At 37.7% G+C, this 23042-nt stretch overlaps 1 protein-coding gene and 1 long non-coding RNA gene across 3 annotated transcripts in view; one reads left to right on the top strand and one right to left on the bottom strand.

Annotated features, from left to right (window-relative positions):
* Positions 1-23042, bottom strand: part of kcnh2b (potassium voltage-gated channel, subfamily H (eag-related), member 2b) — an 89688-nt gene that overhangs the window by 65013 nt on the left and 1633 nt on the right. For both annotated transcript variants that reach the window (XM_077735571.1, XM_077735572.1), the window contains one exon: positions 14514-14744. In XM_077735571.1, the coding sequence (XP_077591697.1) occupies positions 14514-14744 (231 nt within the window). The remainder of the gene's footprint in view (positions 1-14513; positions 14745-23042) is intronic.
* On the top strand, positions 16816-20849 carry LOC144209336 (uncharacterized). The gene is made up of 3 exons (XR_013329088.1): positions 16816-17002; positions 19091-19242; positions 20307-20849. It is a non-coding gene; the product is annotated as an uncharacterized LOC144209336 (long non-coding RNA).

Below are 23042 nucleotides of genomic sequence, written 5' to 3'. Positions count from 1 at the left end.
CTTTAAGTGTGTATCGAATGCTCTGTCAAGTTTTAATGGTAACGGTAAGAGGGCGAGATGAGGTATCAAAACAACACAAGCAATTTTATACTTGGAAATGTTGTCAAATATTTCCAGTACGCCTGTAACATTATAAAGCCACCCCTTCTTTAGATATTATAACTTTAAATCCATATGTTGAGGATTTGCAGGAATATAACTATGATTAGTAGTTTCTAATGCATCTAAGTGTGATGTATTAATCACATGAGAATGAAGAAGGGTAGCGGTACTTTAACACCTGATAAAAACAACTGCTTCTCCTGCTTGGTCATTAATGGGTGGGACATCATTTGTACAAGCTGAGAAATGAGCTGTAAAAAGGAAGAGATAGCAATCACAAACTAGAAGCCTCAGGCTCAGAGCCTCAGCAATGACCACAACAGCTCAATGCCATGTGCTGTCCATGTGCTTTTTACAGCCGTGACACATCACCTTCATCCATCAGGCTATCGATGCAACACAGCTCGGATGAGGTCAGCTCAAGGGCCTGGGGTCAATAATGTTATTAATCTTTCCCTTTCTCGTTGTGGATGCTTAGTGCTTTGGATCAGGCGATGATGAGGCCTGGTATTCTCATATTTTTGGCCATATACATTGAAAATTTACCAGAAAAAAACATTATTCATGCAATTTTTTGACTTTAATTCAATTAGATTGACTTTTAGAAAGGCAGGGGTCATATTGTATTTTTCTGACTTTTGAAAAGGGAAAAAATACTACATAGGGTGTAAAAAATACTACATAGAGTGTAATAATACTACATAGAGTGTAAAAAATACGACATAGAGTGTAAAGGGTAGTTTTCCAACTTAAAGTCTGGAAAATATAGTACTTTGTGAGGAACTACAATTATAACAAAGATGAAGAGGGTTCTCCTGTAAGAAACATCCAAATGGAATCAATTTAGAATATTTCTATGCACTTTTGATTAGTTAATGAAACACTCCACAATTAATTATGCTGTACTTTAAAATGACATCAGTCAAGCAAGCTATTTTCCTTATATACGCTTTATATCTTGTTTTTTGTTCGCCTAGCCTTTACGTCTTCCTAATGGCCAATTAAAGGTGGTAGGGGATGACAGTCAGGGGAGACGAAGCACCATCATTATACTCATATGAGTAGATGAGAGGTAAGAGCAATGAGCTTTTCTTTTTCTTCATTATAAGCATACGGCGCTGTGGGATCTCTGGGCATTTTGGCAAAGTTAAATCTTCCAACATTTATTGCACTATTTCTTAACCACTGAGAAAAAACGGATCTATTAAAAATGAATTTTACCAAGAGATGAAAAACATAACCATAGATACTTAAACACACTCATATTAGTGCATTGAACACTGAAGAAAGACTAATTTAGGATGACTAGCTATTGTTTAAAGATGGTTGCTAAAAGAGGCAAACAGCTGCCACTCAGCAGCATATAAACAAACAGCCAAACATTACTTAACACGTCATTGAATTTGCTACAACTTGCGACTGATTGATTGTCAAGCCATGGATTAAAAGAGGGCCAGATTTAGAGTTGACACTGGTAGCAGTTAGAGGTTATTACCCAAGTGTGATCAGTACAGCAGAGTCATGGCCATCTGACAGACAGTTAGACATTTTAAATTATACATTTAGCAACTGCAGCACCTGCCAATTGGATTTGGTGACAAGTGTGAGACAACTGGTGGGTGCAATTCAACATTTCTAAATGAGTGGGTGAAAACATTGAAAGGGCAGAAATGATCACATACATTCTAAGTGACACTGAAACAAAAGAGTAGAGGAAAAAAATTCTCCCAGCTTTCCGAGTCAAAGAATAATATTCCTATTGCCAAGTTGCGACAGTCACTGTCATTGATAAATGACCCTTGACACAATTACCCACCCCGTAGACTGGAGTGTGTAGCCATTATGCTGAAATCTATTGGAAAGATGGCAAAAAGAATGAATGGAAGAATTCCGGGGACTATTAATACAACTAAGTGTCTGCTCCGAGACACACTCACCCCAAATTTTATGCCAAATGTTAGAGTCAGGATGATCTGCTGGAGTATGCCAATAAGTGTTAAAGACGGAAGTATATAGTGTCATATTTGGTAAAGTGGACTCCCAATAAATATATCCTGCAAGTTAAATAATAATCCCATTAATACTTCTTCAGTTATCACTATATTTAATACCCATTGCAGATACTTTAAAAAAATGAAGTCACAAAAATGTATCATGCTCGGGTATTTACTTTAAGACCATTTAAACAATTTGAGTCTGCTCTTCTTTTCTTGGCACATTTAAGATAGAGACCCACAAGTTAATTAAAATCAAATTATTTTAGTTTGAAATTCAATTTAAAGCCTAAAACCTATTGGATTTTTATTATTGTCATTAGTGTCATTGGCAATACTAATAGAAAGTGTTGTTTTCATCATTCTTTTGAATTAATTGAACAAATCCAACTGCTGTGAACAAAAACAACAGCAAAGACTATGGGAAAGTTTTCATTCCCTTGCGTAAACCCTTAACTTTTTTTGCCAATTAGATGCTTAATATTTCACAGACTAAAGCAGCTTGTTTGTGTGCTTACGCCTACAGGCACCAACTTTAATTAATGATAATCTGATACTGAGAAGCAACAAGCTGATGGGCAACAGTTGATTGTTTCTTTTAAGAAAAGTCCTCTAAAGCTTCCAGCGTACACTTGTTTACACACATCAAGGCTTTAGATTCTTATATAGTTGTACACATCACACTGATGAGCTGTCAGTTTGTAGATTATATTTAAAGGCTGTATTAAAACAAGTTTTGTTGACAACAAATATGTCATTTTTTTGCATGTGACTGCACTGGAAATTGTGTATTGTGCAAGTCATCAAGACATGTTCTAATTCACAGTAATTGTGTTATCTGATGTAGTTGGAGAGAGGAAATGAGACTTCATTGTGGATGCTGAGATAAAGCTGCATTCTACTGTAAAGACCTTAATCTGACCAGGTCGAATCTGGTTTGGACGAGTCTTAAACACTATATTTTCCCATGTTTTCTATCTGTAATATTGCTAAAGTACTAGCAAGATTTGAGACGTCCATGGACACAATATTTTAAGATAGATGAACAAAAAAACTTAATATAGGTTACTAATAGATAACAGTCCCAATGCTCAGTAAAATATACTATTTGAAAATAGGGTTAAGTACATTAAGTCGACATACATAATGAAGTCACCAGTTTCCAATTCATTAATTTATATTGTCACTTAATGATTCACTTGTCATTTTCAATCACCAAAAGGCATACAGCCTCATCTTTGATTTACAACATTCATTTAAATCTTCATCCCTACAGTTGTTCCAAATTTCCTGTGGCGAAATGAGAGGAAGTCCATAAAATACCGGGTTAGCAATGAACATCCCAACTAATCCTCTGCAAATAATTGCAAAAGTATTCAGCAAACGCTTCTATTCCAAATATCAATACACTGCACACATTTGGAAATGATTCTAAAATAATTAAATACACTTTTCTAAATTAAACTGCCTCTGCTTAGAGGCTCATTTGCCACAATGTCTCCATGTGCTTTGTTCCTCAACTCATTTCCTCTGTCTAACTAATCTTTTCCCAAACAAATTGTCTCCACTTCACTCTTCAAAGTGAACAAGAGCTGATACGGCAACAAGCAGGATGCCTGAAACTTTCTAAGAACCACACACCACGATGGAATTAACTGTTGAGTGTATGGGTTTTGTGGCACCTAATGCATCTTGGGTAAATGCATCCACTAAGCCGGATGACACAAAAGCAGCAGGATGACAAAGGCAGACAAGGGGCAACTGCTGACCTTGTCTTCGCACAGTGTGGCCTGAGAAGGAACCATATTGACCTGCTTGTTATCACATGGCAAAGTCTGTGGCCCAAAAAGACGTTATATACTATTATTCACATAAAACGAAGCAAGATGGCATATACACTACATAAAGTATACAGTATGTAGGATGAAGAAAAGTAAGGATGGAAATATGTTAGCCTTTTTATGTTGTGGCAGGTAAAGCTGAATAATTCAGTGTTTGTAAGAGCTTTGCTGGGAGCGAGATAGCTTGTGTACATTTGTGGTAAAAGCAGATTTTCTTTTCCAGCTGTTGCAAATTGGCAGGCAGGTCAGCTAATGGCAGTCCTGTTTCTCATTAGCGAGACCATTATCACTCCTCCATTATTTAATTGATTCAAATCTACAGCCCGCTCTGTTCTTCACTGCTATGCTTCACTTTCTTTCGGGTTTAACACTGGCAGTTTTGTGGTTTGCTGTTTATGGCAGCTTTAAACAAAACAAAAGATGAGCAAAGTTCATTTTCGGCATCATTAAATCACTCATTTTTAAGACACTCTACAATTTATCAATCAGATTCCTTCCATTCTCACCAAAGAAGACTGAAAGAGACAAAAGAGAATATGGCAGCTCAAAATTTGAGCTTGAAAAACAAATTTCAGTCTGTAAAAATCCATAAAAGTATGAAAATTACCCTGACAATTACTAAAGAAATACCTGCAAAAATAATCTGTGTAGTAACAACTAATGAGAGAACTTCTGCTACTGCACTCATGCCTTCACCGCGTGTCTGGCGGTGTGTGATTATGTAGACCGCAGTCACCTTGAAGTGTGACATGACCCACCTCTCACATGGTCCAAAAGGCAGGGGGGATTGATTGAGTGCTTCCACTCCGCTCCCTGTGGCCCGAGCTCGCCGAGCAAGAGCATGAGAGCAGGATTAGCTCACGGCGAGACCTGCTCTAATCAGCAAGAAACTCTGGAGGGCAGGACACACGCAAAAAGGCACATACACAAACTCTACAAGCTGCCCAGAATGTTAACCGTCTTCCTCAACTACTGCAGATGATAAAATAGAGACAAAACTGAAGTGCTCATCTTCATGAATACAGAGTTAAATATTTCAAAGGGGCACAAATAGGCATAAAACCATGTTTAATTAAGTTAAATCCTTCCAATGAGTAGTTTCCAAGTACCCCCTTAGCTTTCGAGGGTGATCTGTGCATTTCAGATTGTCCCACATTCCAAAATGTGAATGTAAGGTTATTTCAATACTCAAAATTGAATACGATTATGAATCCTTATTCGTCCGAAGAGTATGCGCTCTGAAATAAAACTGGCATGCAGCCCAGAGTGACCACCACATCAAAAGTCAGCTGGGATCAGCTACAGTTCACCTGCGAGCCGAATGAGGACAAGCAGTGCAAAAATTGGATCAATGGATAATACAGTGTTGATGTAGACTGAAAACTCTCACTTTACACCCACAATTTCAATTGCATTTTGTCAAAAATGTATTACCCCAATTTACCACCATAAGGCAATAATATGTACATTAAACTCAGTGTAATTTATCTTTGAAATTGCACATTGAAATGTATTCATCAACAGAGAAACATAGATAGCATATACTTTTTGCATGGCTGCGTTGATGACTTGCGAGTGTAAAAACTATATTTTATTTAAATTAAATATAGGTAGAGGAGAAGTTGCCACATTTTATTTACTGCAGCAAATGACCTGAGGGTATTTTATTTTAATTAAACTCACGCCTTATTTCCTTCAGATGCAGGAAAGCACATTTATGAATAAGTGGATGGATAGTTTGCTGGAGGAATAAACCATCAGGGAGGAATATACTTAAATGAAAAGGCGTTGGGATAGATATAGCAAACTATCGTAGATTTTTAGCATATCTGACTGGGTTTGAGCAGAAAATTAGAACACCTTATATGCCCCTCGGGTAGGCCAGTAGCTAATCAGCAGCTATTGAGGGTAGTCCTCATTCACATACAAAGCAAATCCCTCCGAGTATGAATTTGTCCAAACAATATTAAACGCTGACTTTGCCAGTCATAATAAGAGCAATTTGAATGCAAACTGCTTTTTCAAGTTGCACACTGTCAAAACATGACTAGTTCACCCATCAGCTTTGTGGGAAATTTAAGCAACACAATACAGAATACTTTTTTTTAGATGGATGGGTGAGCAAAAACGAGTCTTTTATGCAACTCTGTTACTGTAAATTATTTATAAAGTCCATAAATCCACTATTCTACCAACAATAAACCAGGTTCGGAATTCTAAAATCACAACACCCTTGGTTCCCTGCTGCCTAAATACAATATTGAGTTATGAATATTTCCTCGGGCAATCACACCAACTTAATCTCAATTAAACCCAATTTATTAAAGCCATCGAGATGACTTTAATCAGTGGAACGTTTTATGCCTCACTCTAAATCGGTTGCATAGCAACAATTAAAATGAAAACCCAACCGCATGTTACCTACTTTGACAGTTTCCCAGCCCTCCAACAGATAAATGATTTCAAAAGCACAAATTATTAACAATATGTTATCCTCAATGACCTTAAAACACCTTGTCTTTTTCCATATTAGTTATCAGACAACCTATATGTGCCTTTAGCACTTGTTCTATATTCCAAAACCTTCCCGATTCACATGGCATCTTTTTCCAGCTTAATACAGTCACAAAGAAAGATGATAACAACACTATTCTGGTGATGTTCAGACCCACAGGCAAATATAGCCCTAAACAATCTTATATCACAGTCTGCATTTGACTGCTGAGTTCTGTGTAAAAATCAATCCACTTCAGTCACTTTCTAGAAATAGTTTCCATCTGCTGGTTTGACACAAGTAAACTTAAAAAATGGTATTCACAGTCTAAAGCAAAGTTTCTGGTTTCTGTGTGTTAAACTTTTTTTTTAAATGCAGTATGTGATGAGTAATGATGAATAGTAAATGTTGGACTTTTTCTGTTGTGGATCTGATTGCCATCTCGGTTCCAACTGCCAAATTCATAAAAAGATTCATGCCTGATAACTAAAATGTGACTGAAAATGTGAACATTAATCTGACTAGAAACAGTATTTATAGTATAGTCATTCACTTTTTAGACTTGAATGAAAATTAATTAAAAAACAGTATTTCAATCCTTCCTGCCATAATCTAAGTCATTTCTAAGGTCATCTTGAATTGTTTCCACCCCATCTTGCCTATATTTAAAGCACACAAATACAATGATTTGTCAGTCTATATCTAGTTAGCCCCTTCTTGCCTTTTCAAATTGGCCTTGTTTAAAGTGTCAAACAACACCGGCTAAAAGAAACTTTGAAGTGGAAGGAATAGACTTAGCATGAAGGAAAGGAAGTATAGTGAGGCAATTAAGGAGATGGTGTCATCTGAGACAAGCTGACGTACTTTACGCAGTATGGACTTACACTGGTGGAATAATGCATGGGCCAGAGGCATCGGGGTGTAACCTATAGCCACTTAATGTAGGCTACATGTGACATGTTACTTAGTACAGGTGTGACTGTTTACTGTAATAGGACAAATGGTGAAACACTTGGTCCCACCAATAATGGTCCCAGTGTCACATTAGTATAACTTTTTACAAATTGCTCAAAAATACATATGATGAAACTTTAGAAGCGGATAAAAAGGAAATCTCAATCAATCAAGTAGCAGCAAGGAAACAAAATAGTTTTCTAACCATTTGGGAACATGCAAAGACTGGACATTAAAGCCTACAAAATGTAATTTTGTTTAAAATCGTGTAGTCGCCTCCCACATTATCACGTACAAAATCAATGTACTGCAAAAAAAATATTTCACTATGTGAGAGTGTGTTGTTAGAGCAGTGACATGCACTCTTCCTTATGTAGTGGAATAAATAAGGGTGGGTGTTAAGTCCACTGTATTAAAAGCTGTTCTGATAGATCAAGGGTCACATTAAATCTATAAGCTTGTAGGGTAAGCTGGCCAAGCAAGGTCTGTCTTAAAGAGCAATCACACAGCTCCAGTTGGAAGTTGGAGCATGGCTCAAAGAGCTCAACATGTAAACCCTATTGTATTCCAGACTACCCATTGTGTGTCAGGAAATCTCAGCACCTTAGCTGAAATGCTTCCGATGTTTTGTCGGAATTTGGAAACAAGATGTCATGTGTAAAAGCGCTTTGTCAGGAGATGACAAATGATGGCACATCTACTGTAAGCCTTAATGTGCTGTCAATGGGAGAAGTGAAACAAACTTTGATTACATTGTTTCTGATTAAATAGTACTAGTGTTGGTCTCGTTTGTTATACATGATTAGCTGTGTCTGAATTTTTATCGTCATACTTGAAACTGCTCCTGAATGAGACATATACTCAGTTTTGACTTGAAGACAAACACAGACTGGAAGACCCTCAGTAGCCACTGTGTAATATGAACCATAAATTCCACAAGCCGTGGATTAGCTACACCGAGCTGTGAGTGGTGAATATTGCATGTGGATGGGGCACCAGGCAAGCCACGGCTCACGTGTGCGGTCACTGCATCGAGGCCGGAGGCTTAGCGGGATAAGGTGCTAGGGTTTCACCTGGTATCAAGCATTATCTGTCCATCTGAAGTCAGCGGGTCAGCTGACCAGCATCAGGGTATCACCTGCCGCCGAGCACATATGTCGACGACAAGGAGTCGGATTCAACCATGACATTGCAGGTCTTTGCGGCTTCATGATGAGTGCTTTCTAAAGCAGGAATCCCCTAAGGGAATCAATAGGGCAGCCTGGAGTGAACTTATTTTAAAAGTGTCGGCTGAAGAAGTAGCAAATATAAAAACAAATAAAGATTATTTCCTGTTCACTGTGGGTCTGTCTGCACCAGAGTCGATAAATCTGTGAATTGGAACATTAAGTTTAGCAGCTTCTCTGCTCTGGAAGCAGCAGAAGTGATAGTTTGACAAAAGAAAATAATACAGATTTCTATGGTACCAAGAGAAAATCTTATATGTAAATCATCTGGGTTTTTTTTCTCAATCTGACTATTAAGTAATGAATATTTTTAGGAACTCAGTCTTTTAATATTGATCTACCGACCAGACTTCAGCTCTGATAACCTGGACGAGCATTTGATATTGTATAAATCAAATGTAGTTCACTTGCCTGACAGTAATGAAGGCATATTTTCACATGGAAGAGCAACTTCAAAAACACTTAAAGTCTCCACTAAGTATCCAAAGAAGAAAATGACCCTTCTAACTTCTATTGACTTTGCAGTTGGAAAAAAAATACATTACAGCTACTGGATATTCATTGTCTCAAGAAGACCTCACAGTAAAATTATGAAAAACTGCTATTTGGAGTAAAAACACACTCATTTTAGCAAATTAGATTTCTTGCCATTCATCTTCTTCCATTATCTACCTCCAAAATGCATTACATTTAGTCCTAAAAGCATTTACAGACATGTAACCCAATAAGTTAATTCTAATAGTGCTATTTTTAGCCTCTCATGCTTTCCAAGTGTTCTAGCAAACATTACTGCAAAAGCATTGGCATTAGTATTAAAAGCTGAAGCATGGATGGAAAATGCCACGCCCATTCACTGACAGCAATCACTGAAATGTTTTTGTCACTGTTGGTGCAAATGTGTTTGACTGTGTGCTGCAGCAACCGCATTGAGGAACAAGAAAGAAAAATGTCACGGATCAAAGGGAGGCAATTTCAGCAGATAAGAATGTGTTATCACTCACACACACACACACACACACACTAAGATTTCTGAAGCATACTAATACCCTACCCGTTAAACATCATTAGCTGCATTGGGTTATTAAACAGAACTTCACAATATAATATCATTATCAATAAGGAAATGTCAGTTTTGGGCTTTGTACCGTTTAAAAAGAGCCAACCAACATATTTTGTGGAGCTAGTTCCAACTGGGTTCAATTTCCTTTTGAATTAGAGAGTGTTCCATTAAAAGCCACAATCACACATATGCAGTGTAAATAAAGCATTACATTGCTAATCGATTTGAACATTAGCAGTAATTACACATTTCTAATTTTAATAAACAACTGATAGTGTATTTGAAACAACATCACAAAGAGAAAGAAAGTTTACTAAAAATATAAGGATATCAACAAATATGTTGATCCAGGCTATAAAAAGATAAATAATAAATTTTGTTAAAATATATCGTACAACTCTAGCACAAACAATGAAGCACAAATGAAAAAAAAATACTCATATTTGGCATCCAGCCCGTTAAAATATGGCCACGTCCACTAGATTTATTTGGCGAGTTGGTTCAGCCTCTTTCTGTAAACAGCTTCAGTTAACATGAGATAAAATTCTAATAAGAAACTACTCCCACTAGAAACAACTGAAAGTTAGATTATGAAAAAAAAACCACTGCCAGTAAGCCTAAAACCGTTAAAAATGACTATCAGTCTCAAAATTAGCTCCCTTCAATTCAACAATCTCAAAGAAACCATTCAGTCATTTTGATTACTTGCTTCTAAATACATAAAATAGGTTTGAAATGCCAAAAACATGGACACAAGTTGAGTGCTGTTATAGCCAGAGACTCCATGCCTTGTTTGTCACAAGGCAAATGAGTTAAAGAATGAAGAATTTAAGATATTTGCACCATGGGATAGAATCACAAGTGATAGATATTAGGGTCTTCATGCCATCACTTTGACTGACAGCTACTGATGGCGCTCTGCCAAGAAGACAAATGAAGTGCTCAATCCATAAGATTGAAGCTATTACCCATCTGGATGTTGTTTATTTTCACCCTTTTCTCATCTCCGAACCCTATTACGTGTGTGGATCACGTTATTTGGTGAATCTTCAGTTAGGTGACTAAGTCCAAGTGAAAACGTGGCGTTTTGAAAGCAACTAAGGATTTGTTCATGCTTCTCTTGCTTTTTTTACTGCTTTCATTTTAGCCTTCCTTTTTTTCATGACTTCATTTATTGCTGCAGAACTCTGAAACTGGAATTTCTCTCAGGTGCAATAAAGTTTCTGGCAGGATTCCTATGAAAAAATACCTAACAATCAGATTGCATCCTAATTGAAATAAATGTGGATAAGCAAAAAAAAACTAGAAAAAATGTGACCTAGGACATTAAATGAGTTGAAAATTGCCCTTGGCCTTAATTTGTGTATATTAAAATTTATTTTATCAAATAAGACGTGGGAAAAATGCATAATAGTCCTCATTTTTAGTCTTCTGTCCGATTTAAAGTATAAAAAAAAACTGTGCCACCAAACGGAGAAACATCCTTTCACTTCCTCTAATAAGATAACAACATTATACAACCGAAGATAATTAAACCGACTCTTAAACGCAATTACATTAGGTTGCTTATCTGCATTGAAACAGATTGAAAGGTCGTTGCTGTGTACTTTAACATCAATATTGATACTCCTGTGACTCTTCAATAAACACAAATGTATCATCGGGCCATGCTGTTTGGAAAGACAACGCCATGTTGTGTCTTCGGCGAGTACGCGTCGCAGTGTGCGAGTGTGTGAGCATGGCAAGCAGCCTGGCATACCACATTAGGTGACTAATGAGGCAGACAGACAATACAGCCCCATCGCAATAGTATGTGTCATGATAAATTATTTGGGTGTCATTAATAACAAGTAATGTGCAGGCTAACCCCCAAACACAGTTCTTTGTCAGTAGATGGATGACAGTGACATTGATTACCACGGTAGGGCTTGCTGTAAGTGATGCATTCAGCTATAGATACGCTGGCTACGCGCAGATCATTTGGAAAAATGTGTCACTCAAATCGAGTTACCAACTACAACTTCCCTGGGTTGTCGGTATAGGTGTATGTAAAATTTGGGGGTAAAAAAACAATGTTTTACCGTAGTTTTGAGTGGTTCAAATAACTTGTTGATCAGTCAAAAGGACACTCTACGCAGTGAAGTCATCATAATTAAGTGATGTTTTTCTTTAAAAGGACACAAGGCCTTAGACAAGAGAGAAAGAATGATTTACGGTAAACACTAAACCTTTTAAACCTCTGCAATCAAAAAAAACTCAGACATAGGTATTCTCACAAAAGTTAATCTTAGTCACACATGTAAAAGAGTTGGACATATGAATTGTAAACAAAAAAAGTTATGTGGAACTCTGCCTCTGCTTCATTGGCACAATGAACCAAAATAAGCTTTCAATCTATGTGTTTTTGTTTTAAGGGTACGCCTCTTCTTTTGATCAAAATCACAGAATCAAACAACGTGTGGGCAAGGTTTGGCAGCATTAGTGATGATTGTGCGTTGGGAGCACTTAGCTGTAGGTGGAATGATCCATGGCAGGTGTCAGAGACTGCCAGCCCTCCCAAGAGGTTGCATGTCTGCCTAAACTACTGCTGCTAAGCAATGAAGAGTGCCACCAGTCATACTGAGTCGAGTTCTCAAAATATATTGGATTATTTACACTAAACAAAGAGGCATAGAGGTATAAGGGATTGTAGAAAAAAATAGGACCCAATAATTAGGTCTGACAAGGGTATTGTGACTGCTATTTCTAAATAATGTCAATATTTTCCCTTCTTCTTTGGATAATTTACTGAATGTGGACAAACAAAGTAACTATTTGCATATGGTAGTGGCACTTTCTTGTCTACAGTCATAAAAATGTCACATCTGATTATTCGGACATGTGAAAGCAATTTCCTTTTTAATTCCACTTGAGTGAACTGCTAATATAAAAAGGATATAAAGCTTAGGAACAAAATCAATATGGCATGGCTACCAGGAACAAATCAATTTAGATATTGCCTTTACCATCTCTTTAAACAAAACTATAGTTACAGTTCCAATATTTAGACATTTAATTCAAAATCCATAAAGAAAATCACAGGGGATGAGAAGCCTTGGGGGTGACGTAACAAGCAAATAGGTCAGTATCCCTTTCCCGACTAAGCTTCCACAAGCACTTTGCACGAGAGGTTTCCCAGAGAGCATGATTGATTAAGCAAGCGAGCTATCGGAGTTGGACAATTGAGCGTGAGAGTGAGAAGTGATATTTATCATCCTGAAGGCTCATGCCCAAGCTCGCCACTAGATAAATGGATCCAAAGGAGCGTGTGCATGTATGTGTTAGAATTGTGGTCACCCGGGGGTTAGTGTCTAGGAGTCACGTAAACACTACCAATCGTACTCGGAAACAACAACTAAAATATCAACAACAAAAAGTAGAGTCCAACAGAATGTCTTTCCATTGCATTAATGATTTTTAAGATTTAATTCACATTGTAATGGATAATGTCAAATTATCTGTGACATCTGACCTTAAGCTATTGGCATTTTTCTGCAGTCAAAGATTAGAGTTGACCAGGAGAGTCAAATGAAGGAGGAGAGAACACTAAACATGAAATGGGAAGCCAAAGGAGGAGACAAAACTAAGCTGTGTCAAAGTGATAACAATCAATACTAATTTACAATGTGAAAAGTAAAACTTTCCCTTAACAGTTCCTACGTTCAAACTACATCAAGCAAGGTATTCATTTCTTATTGGCTTTAAAACAGGGTTTGATCAGTGAATGCTGTATAGTCATTTTCTAAAACAAACATTGGAAACCGCTATGCTGACAAGCTTTCAAGTTCAATCCATAGAAGGAGAATTCTGATTAGTCACTCATTTTTGCTGTAGAGACTCCAGTATCAAGAGTACAATATAAACGACACAGAGAAGAGACAGCTGGTGACACCTATCTACGCCTCGTCCTTCTTCCTCTGACCACCAGCAGTGTGCTCGGGCTACGTGCGAAAGACACTTTCCGACTGTCACCCTTTCTCTCCTTCTCGCTTCCTCGGCGATTTCGCACTTTGCTTGTTATGCCGTTTTCTTGCCTCTTATGTCTTCTTGCCCTCTGGTTTCACCTCCCTTTCCTTCAAGGCCTTTCATTTATGCCACACTTTTCCTCCATCTGTCTCTTTCTTTTCTTCCGTCTTGTGCTCACAGGTGCAAAATATCTCACAGCTGCTTTGAGTACTACAGCGGCAGCCGTTTATTGCCATGGAAGCGGATACAAATACTACTAGGTTCATATTATCTGGTACTTGTCCAGTAAGTGTGAGGGCAAACTTGATTACACTCGAAATAGTACCTCGGTCCCTACTCTTAAAATGTATAGCAAACTACATGTAGTATGTAATTTTCAGGAAAATTATTTTGTACAATCACCTTGGAGAAATGTCTATAAATATTGCAAAATCCTGATTCAACCCAGTGACTGGCATAGAGTCACACAATTAGCATATCAAAACCAAGTAGCCAAGTCGTTCATGCACAAAAGCCTGCATATAAAATGAGCCTGCCGCTAACAAATATTAAACTGCATAAACAAATGCTGAGGCCAACTCACACAGTGGAAAAAAATTGGTGGGGAAAAACACTCAAATACAATTTACGTCTGGGCTGTTTTAAAATAGTTGTTTATGTGCTTTTAAGTTTGTAAAATTCACTGGCATATGGTGAGTGTTTGGTATGATGCAATTAAACAAGTTGAACCTTACCTTCCCTATTTACTCACCTTCATCCACTATTCAGCACTATAACAAAAATCAATCTCACACCAGTTTTAAAATATCAAAAGTAAAAATATGTAATTTATCCTACCGTCTTTGCGGTACAGGTTGATCTCCACTTTCCTCTCTTCTGACCCGAGCAAGGCCTGTGCCATCTGAGCGATGGCAAGGCGTTTGGTTTCAGGTCCGTAGAGAAAGTTACACGTACACGGCTTCTGCATGATCTCAGCTCGTGAGTAACCACACATATGACAGAAGCCATCGTTGCAGAAGATAATGGCGCAATTCTCCACTCTGGCATTGGCAATGACGAACTTCCGACCTGAAGACAAATAGGGTGGTTAAAGTTGGGCAGAATGGAGGAGAAAATGAAGACGCTCTAAGGAATTGAAAGACTACAGTTGTATGTAATAACAGGGAGGGTACAAATGATTTGTGAAGTCGAGCTAGAGGAGATGAGCTGTTCAGAGATTGAAGGTGATTGGAAGAATTTTATCAGCCCAAGGTCTGTAGTTAAACCGAGACTAAAAATATCATGGTAAAAACTGAGCCTATCATAACCCATCCTGTGCTTTACAATATGTCACTCTAATGATAAACGATTCCATATAACATGCTAATAAATTGTGGGATTCTGGGGAAGAAGGAATCCATATACACTTCAAGTATTCTGTTTTGGCAGCAGGCATTCTTTAACAAGGCTCCATTTCAAGGTTAAATATGTCTATTACAATGATGAAGATTTGGCAACTGATGATTGCAACTGCCGGAAATAATTTATTAATAAAAATACACAACTCAGCAAGGACTATTTTTGTCAAAGAACATGAGGCCATTAGAAGCACAGTGCTTACAAGAAAAATAACATTTGGTGTCATTTGCAATCCATTTTAGGCAATCTTCACAAAGACAAATGCTAGTAGATTATTTTCAAGGACTGCCAGTTCATTTTGTTCCTGTTTATTGCTCTTACCTGGAATGCAATTCCTCAGACCTTGACCACAATAAACCTCCTGCAACTCATCCTAATCTCAGAGTATCGTTAAAACCAACCATGATTTTCACTCAACCGACCCTCAGAATCTTGACGAAACAAAAGCTAAAATGAGCGAAGTACAAACCAAAGATTATTCGATTCGCAGTATATTTGGACATTTTTTTTCCGCATCTCCTGGCACACAATTGAGACATCTCCATCTCTTTCTTGAACATCAACATAGTTCATCAAAAACACACATTCCGGATTTAACAGGCCATTCTCATAGGAGACGTACGTAAGTGATGGAAAGCCTATTCACATATTCATGGGAACAGTGAAGATCTGTTATGTGGTGTGCTTGATAGCACCCTCCATGAATTAGCGGCGACGGTGGTCCTGGAGGGCTCATAAAACTTGATAGGTTTGTCTTCCTGCAACGAGCACTTGGTAATCCAATGGCAGAAATGCGAAAGCATGTTTATGTGAAGCATATAGCACATTTCACTTTTCTGACTGTGTGCTCTTTAGTCATTGATAATAGCCTTGAAGCAAAATGAGGTTATTTTACGCTCAGTAAGAGACCACCATTCAATTTTATACGTTCTAGCGTGTTTTGAGAGATTGCGTAAAGATGCACAGGAAACCATTGGAAAAAATCCATCTTTTTTTATGAGTCAAAATGGAAGTTGGAACAGAATGTCTGTTTTTTTTTAATCTTTGGTCTTTCAGGATAAACGGAAGAGAAGATGAATAGATGAGTATTTTGTTTCTCTTCTCCCAAGATAAGAATTAAGACAGTTTTATCAAGACATGGTTTTCAAAGTGTGATGTGAGTCAGCTGGGAAAACCTTGCTGATGGAAAATTAACCAATGGATATGTTTTGAATATTAGGCTACTATAAAACGAACCTGGAAATTTTGACAGTACTAGTGCACAACAATCAACCTTTTTTTGTCAATTCATTTTATGTTTTGCTATTAATGACATCAGTGGCAGCTCCACTGGCAGCTTTCTCTGCAATTTCTCTCTAATGAGCTTTTGAAGCCCAGAGTGGGCTGATACAGAGACTGATTAAAGACTCACTGGTGTTCTGGAGGAAAACACCTTTTAATATTCACACATACACACACACATACACACATATATAAATGGATGCCATGTGTAAATGCATGCATGGGTACAAAGCAACTTATATTCTCACACGTGTTTCAAAGGAGACTCGCCAACGCAGACTGAATAATTCACTAAGAACCAGACTTTAAGGACTTCTCTGCAGTCTGCCAGTTAGCAGGCGTTCAGGCTGTGTTTCTGTGTGTGCGTGGGATGAGTGTGTAACCATGAGTGTTGTTGTGTTTGCTTGGAATCTCCCAGAGTACACCGCGTAGGCGGATGAGGAGGGAAGCCCATTTGCTAGAGGCACAAGTCCACACGGCGACCGTTCATTGCACAGACGGCGAGATAAAAGGGAGAGAGAGAGAGACAGAGTGGAAGAACTGTAATATTAGACGGAGCAAGAGGAGAATTAGCATAGGGAGTAGAAAAGGGGTGCTTGTTTCAGCTCCCACTTCAACAAACTAGGCTATTGCCATGGCAACTGAAGGTTTGACATTGCTAAATTTCTAAACTCAATGGGCTTTTAGAAAATGGTGTCCAGTGTTAAAGGCAAAAAATAATAATTTATACTCTGGTAGTTTTAGACAAATACCCTGTACTTTTTCCATACTACATTAATTTATTTGCATGACTTTTTTGTATAGAACACATTAAAATAATGTGAACATAGTAGCAACAAAAACAGATTATTTTATATGTGAATACAACATTTAGTAAGATTTTTTTCTTTTAACTCAAGGGTAACAACTGAAAAAGAAAAACACTCATGTAATCAGCAAGTTACTTTCAACGGAACATAGCACACAAACCCAATCCTCCTACTGTCATTAACTGTGATAATCCCATAATCATAGCAATCCGTAATGGGCTTGTTCGCTGAAAAGTGTCTCAGTCTACATTGTGTACAGCATCTCCTTCTGTTTTAATGAGGTTTGCCAGATTTATGCAAATGAGCACTAATCCAAAAGGCGCCTTTGGACTTCGGGGTTTTATAGTTGGTTAGCTGACCTTTTCTGTGACACTTTTAAGGCGGCATAGCATGAAAAGGAATCCTGAACAGGTGGAATATATTCAGTATGTGAATACATTTGATTTATGAATGACTTGGAAATTCGAAGATTCACTAGCTTGTTCTGAAATCATAAAAAAATGGATGTTCCTTTGAATTGAATTAGTAACTTATAATATTTAAAGGCTTTGGAAAACCTCTTGTTACATCTTATCTCTTGCCTTAAGAATAATTTGAAGGAATTGCTACACTTTAGGATAGGATTAACAAGTTAATTCGCAAAACGATTCATGTGTTTTGGGAGCAACCCCCAAACTAATTAGTTTTATATTTTCTATGCTGGAAAAAAATCCCCATTTAACCCACCATTGCTTATTATATTCAAGTATTTAAAAATAGCAAAATTGCTGAATCCCAGCTCAGCTATTATTTTAACTAACCATGTAAAGAAAATGTTGCAGGCGTGCTTACGTTTGATGTTTTATGGTACATTCTCGTAAGAAGCATTTGCTTTTAACAAGCAAAATGTCAGTAGGGAAACGGATTACTGGGTTATGTATTTTAAGATGTGAGAAAAACGATCAATTCGTCTTCTCGGACAGATTGTTTTTGAATTTGTTTTTTTTTTTACATAAACTGGTTTGAGGGGCTTCTCGGCATCTAAAGTTCCATATCAAAAATGGCTCCCCCTTCTAATTAAATAAGAACAATCGAGCAAGTTATGATGATGAAATAACAGTGCAATCACAGAACACTTGGGATCTGATTTACTGCATTGATTCTTAAGGAAAACCCGCCTTTTTTAAGACCAATTTTGTATTGAACAAAGATGTTTAGCCTGCCTTCTTAGTAGTTCTGAAACAGCCGATGCACCAAAGTATCCATGTGAGCAGAATCAGATTCAGAATGTTCAAATGGAGGGGTTGAGGAAAGAGTAACCATGACAACAAGTAGACTAAGCCTGAAAGTAAGAAGAAAAAAAAAAGTTCAGGTAGTGGGGTCAGCTGCTCAATATTTTTTTACTGTTATAGAGATGTGAAACCCTCAAGTTGAAAAGAACCATGTGACATACTCGAACACCAAATTTTAAATAGAATTATTCCTCGACAGTTTGATGCTGACAAATTTGACTTTGGATTAGAGGAGGATGAACGGCAGGAAGACTAACGAATACGAGAAGGGAGCGTTTACACAATCCACAAATTTACGAGTGTCTGTGCACTCGGACTGGAAAAGCAGGAGAAGCAAATATAGAGTGAATTTTAAACCTAACTCCATTGCTCCTCCACTCACTAGGTCAAGTTAAACAGATGGAGCAGAGTAATGAACCTAACCACCAGGGAAGCCTCTCTCTTCTGCATGTATAACTGCAATAAAGTACAAAAGCCACATATTTTATCATTTAAAATTGTTGTCAAATCTACATTCATTAAAACCACTCTGCAGTTCCATTCCATTTCAATTTGTGGAGATCATTTGAGAACAGATTTATTCATTAAAAATCTGTGAGTGTGCATTTGATATGTTGCATGCACTCAGCAACTGTGCTTCCATGTCTTTTCACAGGGCCGACTGGGGGAGGCATCTATGCCTCCACCCCCCAAAGCGGGAACATGAAGGACTCTGGCATTATGCAACTCATTGCCGAGCTCATCAAAGTACAATGAAGCAGAAATGCGTCAGATTCAAATACACTGGTGGACAACCTGCTGTTGTTGGTAAACAGCACTCGCAAATATAGCAGAAATAAGATGATTTGCCAACAAATGTACCACATTAACACTTAATAGTGTATAGCGGCTTCCCACAGCAGCGTTAGGGGGAAGAAAAATAATGTTTTGTCTTCCCTATGAAAATATTTTGTCGGTAAAATTGAGCAGTTGGGGGAAAAAAGTGGTCTTGTCCCAGTTTATCAAGTCTGAAGTTCATTTTACAAAATGCTTTAGCGTTCAGGTAAAGTTTTGTCATAACATGAAGTTACAATACACTATGTTGTAAGAACACGTGTGTGTGTGTGTGTGTGTGTGTGTGTGTGTGTGTGGTAACAAAAAAAGAGACAGTGGGAGGTAGTGTGGGTGGGGGTGACGAGGGGGGACCGTTGCTATGGTGATGGAAGAGTGCGCGTGTGTGTGTGTACTTTAAGCTGTCGAATGGTAACATCCTCCAGGGAGGACGGTGGATTCTAGCAATGTAATTGGCCAATGTCCTTCTCTAAGGACCATAACAAATAACTTAAAACCCCAAAAGGTTGCTGTGGCCTCACATGGAGGTCAGAAATGTTGTTCTTTGTTGTGGTACAGTTGCAGTTCCATACATAGAAGTAGAAAAAGCAACATAATCAAAATGTACAGTCAGCGGAGAGTGTACGACATCATAAGTCAGTTTCTGGAGTCCAAAAAATGTTTTTAAATACTTTTGGTCACTGCTTGTATTTATTAATATTACATATTTTGTCTACTTTATTCCCCTTTGATAGTCAGTACAACATAACATAAAAAAATACTCTAAAGGTTTGCAGCACAATCAAATGTGAATACAGATGCCCATAAAATACTACTAGCAAAATATCGGCTTAGTCTGAATCAAAGCATGCAGAAAACGACGATGCAACGGTAACGATTGCAAGCATGAATTATGCATCCTCAGTCAATAGCTCCGTATAAATAAAGAGCGTAACCTCCGGGCTAACCCATTGATTTCACAATGATCCCTTAAAAATACGATTCAAGAACAGGGCCAAATGAACTTTTTGGAGCCAACACTTTGTTTCCTTTGATTTTAGAAAGCCAAGAACAGGTTAACACACTGTCCGAGCCTTCCGACAAGCCAAACGTCAGCAGATAATTGTCCACTTAACAAGAAGAAGAATGAATAAACCACTCCCAAGGACAGTGATAAACTATTTGATTACAACGCCCCGAGTCAAGGAAATTCATTGCCAAAAGTGAGTAGTATTTAATCACTTTGGCTCATTTTGTCTTCAGGGTCTTGAGAAATTAAATGAGCAAAATTTCCCTACAAATTAAATAGTTGGAATTCTGTTTATAGTTCCATGCATTTGTGCAAAGCCATTGCTTCTAATTATAGATATTTTCATGGAAGCAAACATAACTCTACCCATTGATTTTCCCCTAGCAAATATGTCAATGAATGCATGCAAAATAGCTTTGACCTCTTGCTTGTGTCTACCGAATAAATCCAATAAACTGCTATATCCTGACAGGACATGCTTAAGAGCCACTGTACCCTTGACCTGCTTGATTCATATGCAGTATGCATTATACTCTATACTTTTGATATCAGTATGACAACACAATTGGCAGAGTAATCCCCAAATAATATGAATTATTCTTTGACTATTTTCAGTTTTATCAACACTATTGTCAACTTTTTCCTGTACACTGAACATAAAGTAAATGAACATCCATACTCTGTCTGACAAGTTGTTTTTTTTTTTTACCCACACACGATATACACAGTATATTCTATTTGGCACATGGTGAAAACACAGTTCTTTCTCCTTAATCATAGCTCTCCAAGGTTGACTATTAAGCATCCACAGTGTGCAATACTAGGACATTATTTCAAAAGCACAACACCAGTGTGGAAATAAATTAGTCTGCCATGTCCGTTGGAGCGTGGAGATTGCTTTCCTCTCCTGACTCATTCCCACCTGCCTTGGTTCCCGTCATGAATAGCATGACAACCACAATTGCTTTGCTTGTGATTGTCACCTGGATATGTTTTATCACACCGGCATGTGTATAAAGAGCCATCAAAGAAGAAAATCCTAAAACCGGTAGACTTCAATCAAGTTACAGGGAACTGGAACCTGTCCAAGCTGACTTGAAATGTGGCGTGGAGTACAACATATAATGATCACTAGTTAATTTAATGGGCATATATTGACAAACTTTCAGATTCAATTATTTACTTTGTCTAATTTACTATTTTAGTGCAATGGAAGTCAAAGTACACAGAAAAAAAACTATTTAGGCATGGAGAGAACATCTCATTCCTACACAGGGATATTCAACTAAGATTCCAAAATTTCTGAAAATTGTGCATTCATCCAAAAAAATGCTTTTCTTTTAGAGAGAGAGAGAGCCAGAGCCTCAACTTTCCTAATTTGAATATGAAGTAGTAGATTGGGAAAGCGTTTCACGTTCGGGTTTGATTTATTTAATAAAAGGGACAATACATATTAATGCGAGTCTCCCTGCTACTTCAACACCTTCGTCTTCCAAACATATCTGTTTAGTTTAATTATAAACTCAAATTTATCCTGCCGTGCGAATGTGAATCAGCAGTTTAGGCAATTTAGATCGATTAACATTACAACTAAAGATGTAATAGTTCCTATGGGAAATGGCATATTCAAATAACTCTGACCATAAGACAACTACACAAATCAGACAACTTCATTGCACCTATCATACAAATAAATGCACCACAATGCAAATAAAAACAAAAACAACACCGCCTTTTGGATCTAATGGGACACTGACAACCTCCAGCCCTCACCAAGATATAGTTTCAACACCAAATTATCTGAGAAATGTCCTCTGAAATACATCTCATCCACCACATTCATTAGCATGCATTATTAGGCAAACTAAAAGACCTTCTATAAACCATTTTAGAATTCTAGGGGAAGAAATTAGTCAGTGAAAGAACATTTGCAAAGAACTAATATGTGGTTATGGACCTCTCAGATGCACATTTTGCTCGCCATAAATAATCATCCCACCCAGTCATGAAGGTGCAACCTTCCGCTCGCTTCAACAGATGTAAATCTGTGATGAAGACACGCTGGGAGAAACACACTCGCTGTATTACCGTGTTCCAGAAAGTGAGAAAATATGTTCACCTTTACAGAGGGGAGGCAAAAAAAAGTGAGGATTAATGTTGAGTTCTCACTTTCAAGGTCTGCTATTCACCTTGTCTTTTCCGTTTCTCTTTATGCCTACACCAGCCTCAGAAAACATCATTAGAAAAAAAAAGTATGTACATTTAGCTCAGGGCATCACGCATAAGAGAAAATACATCCGACAGTGCCAATCAAAACCTTGTCAAGACAGATTCAGCTCTTGTATTGGGGCTCATTTGATTATTCATGCGGTACACTGTGAGGGTTGACAGCATTAGAATTAAATCTCCACTCACTTATGCCCTTTTTTTTTTAAAGGAAATCTGGCACGAAATAATGCAATCAATCTGGCAAAACAAGGCAGTAACAACACCCTCCCCTTCATCATGCCCCGGGGTGAATTTCCAGAGAAATTGTGCCATTGTTGACCAATGAGGCTCGTTTGAAGTCTGCTCACACAGTCACGAGAGGGGGCATGAATGATTCGCATCAAAGATACAGGAGGGGGGTGAGGGTACATGGGTAGACTGCAGTCTGGTAACACATTATGCAATAAGGACACCTTTTGAGCTCTATGATTATGGGAACTATGAAAAATTATGTTGTAAATGATTAAATATATCGTGATATATATTTTTGTTTGTTTCG

The sequence above is a fragment of the Stigmatopora nigra genome, chromosome 16 (assembly GCF_051989575.1).
Source record: "Stigmatopora nigra isolate UIUO_SnigA chromosome 16, RoL_Snig_1.1, whole genome shotgun sequence".
In the NCBI taxonomy this organism is placed as follows: domain Eukaryota; kingdom Metazoa; phylum Chordata; class Actinopteri; order Syngnathiformes; family Syngnathidae; genus Stigmatopora; species Stigmatopora nigra.
Note: the sequence above shows the minus strand (reverse complement) of the source record. Positions and strands in the feature narration are given on the sequence as shown.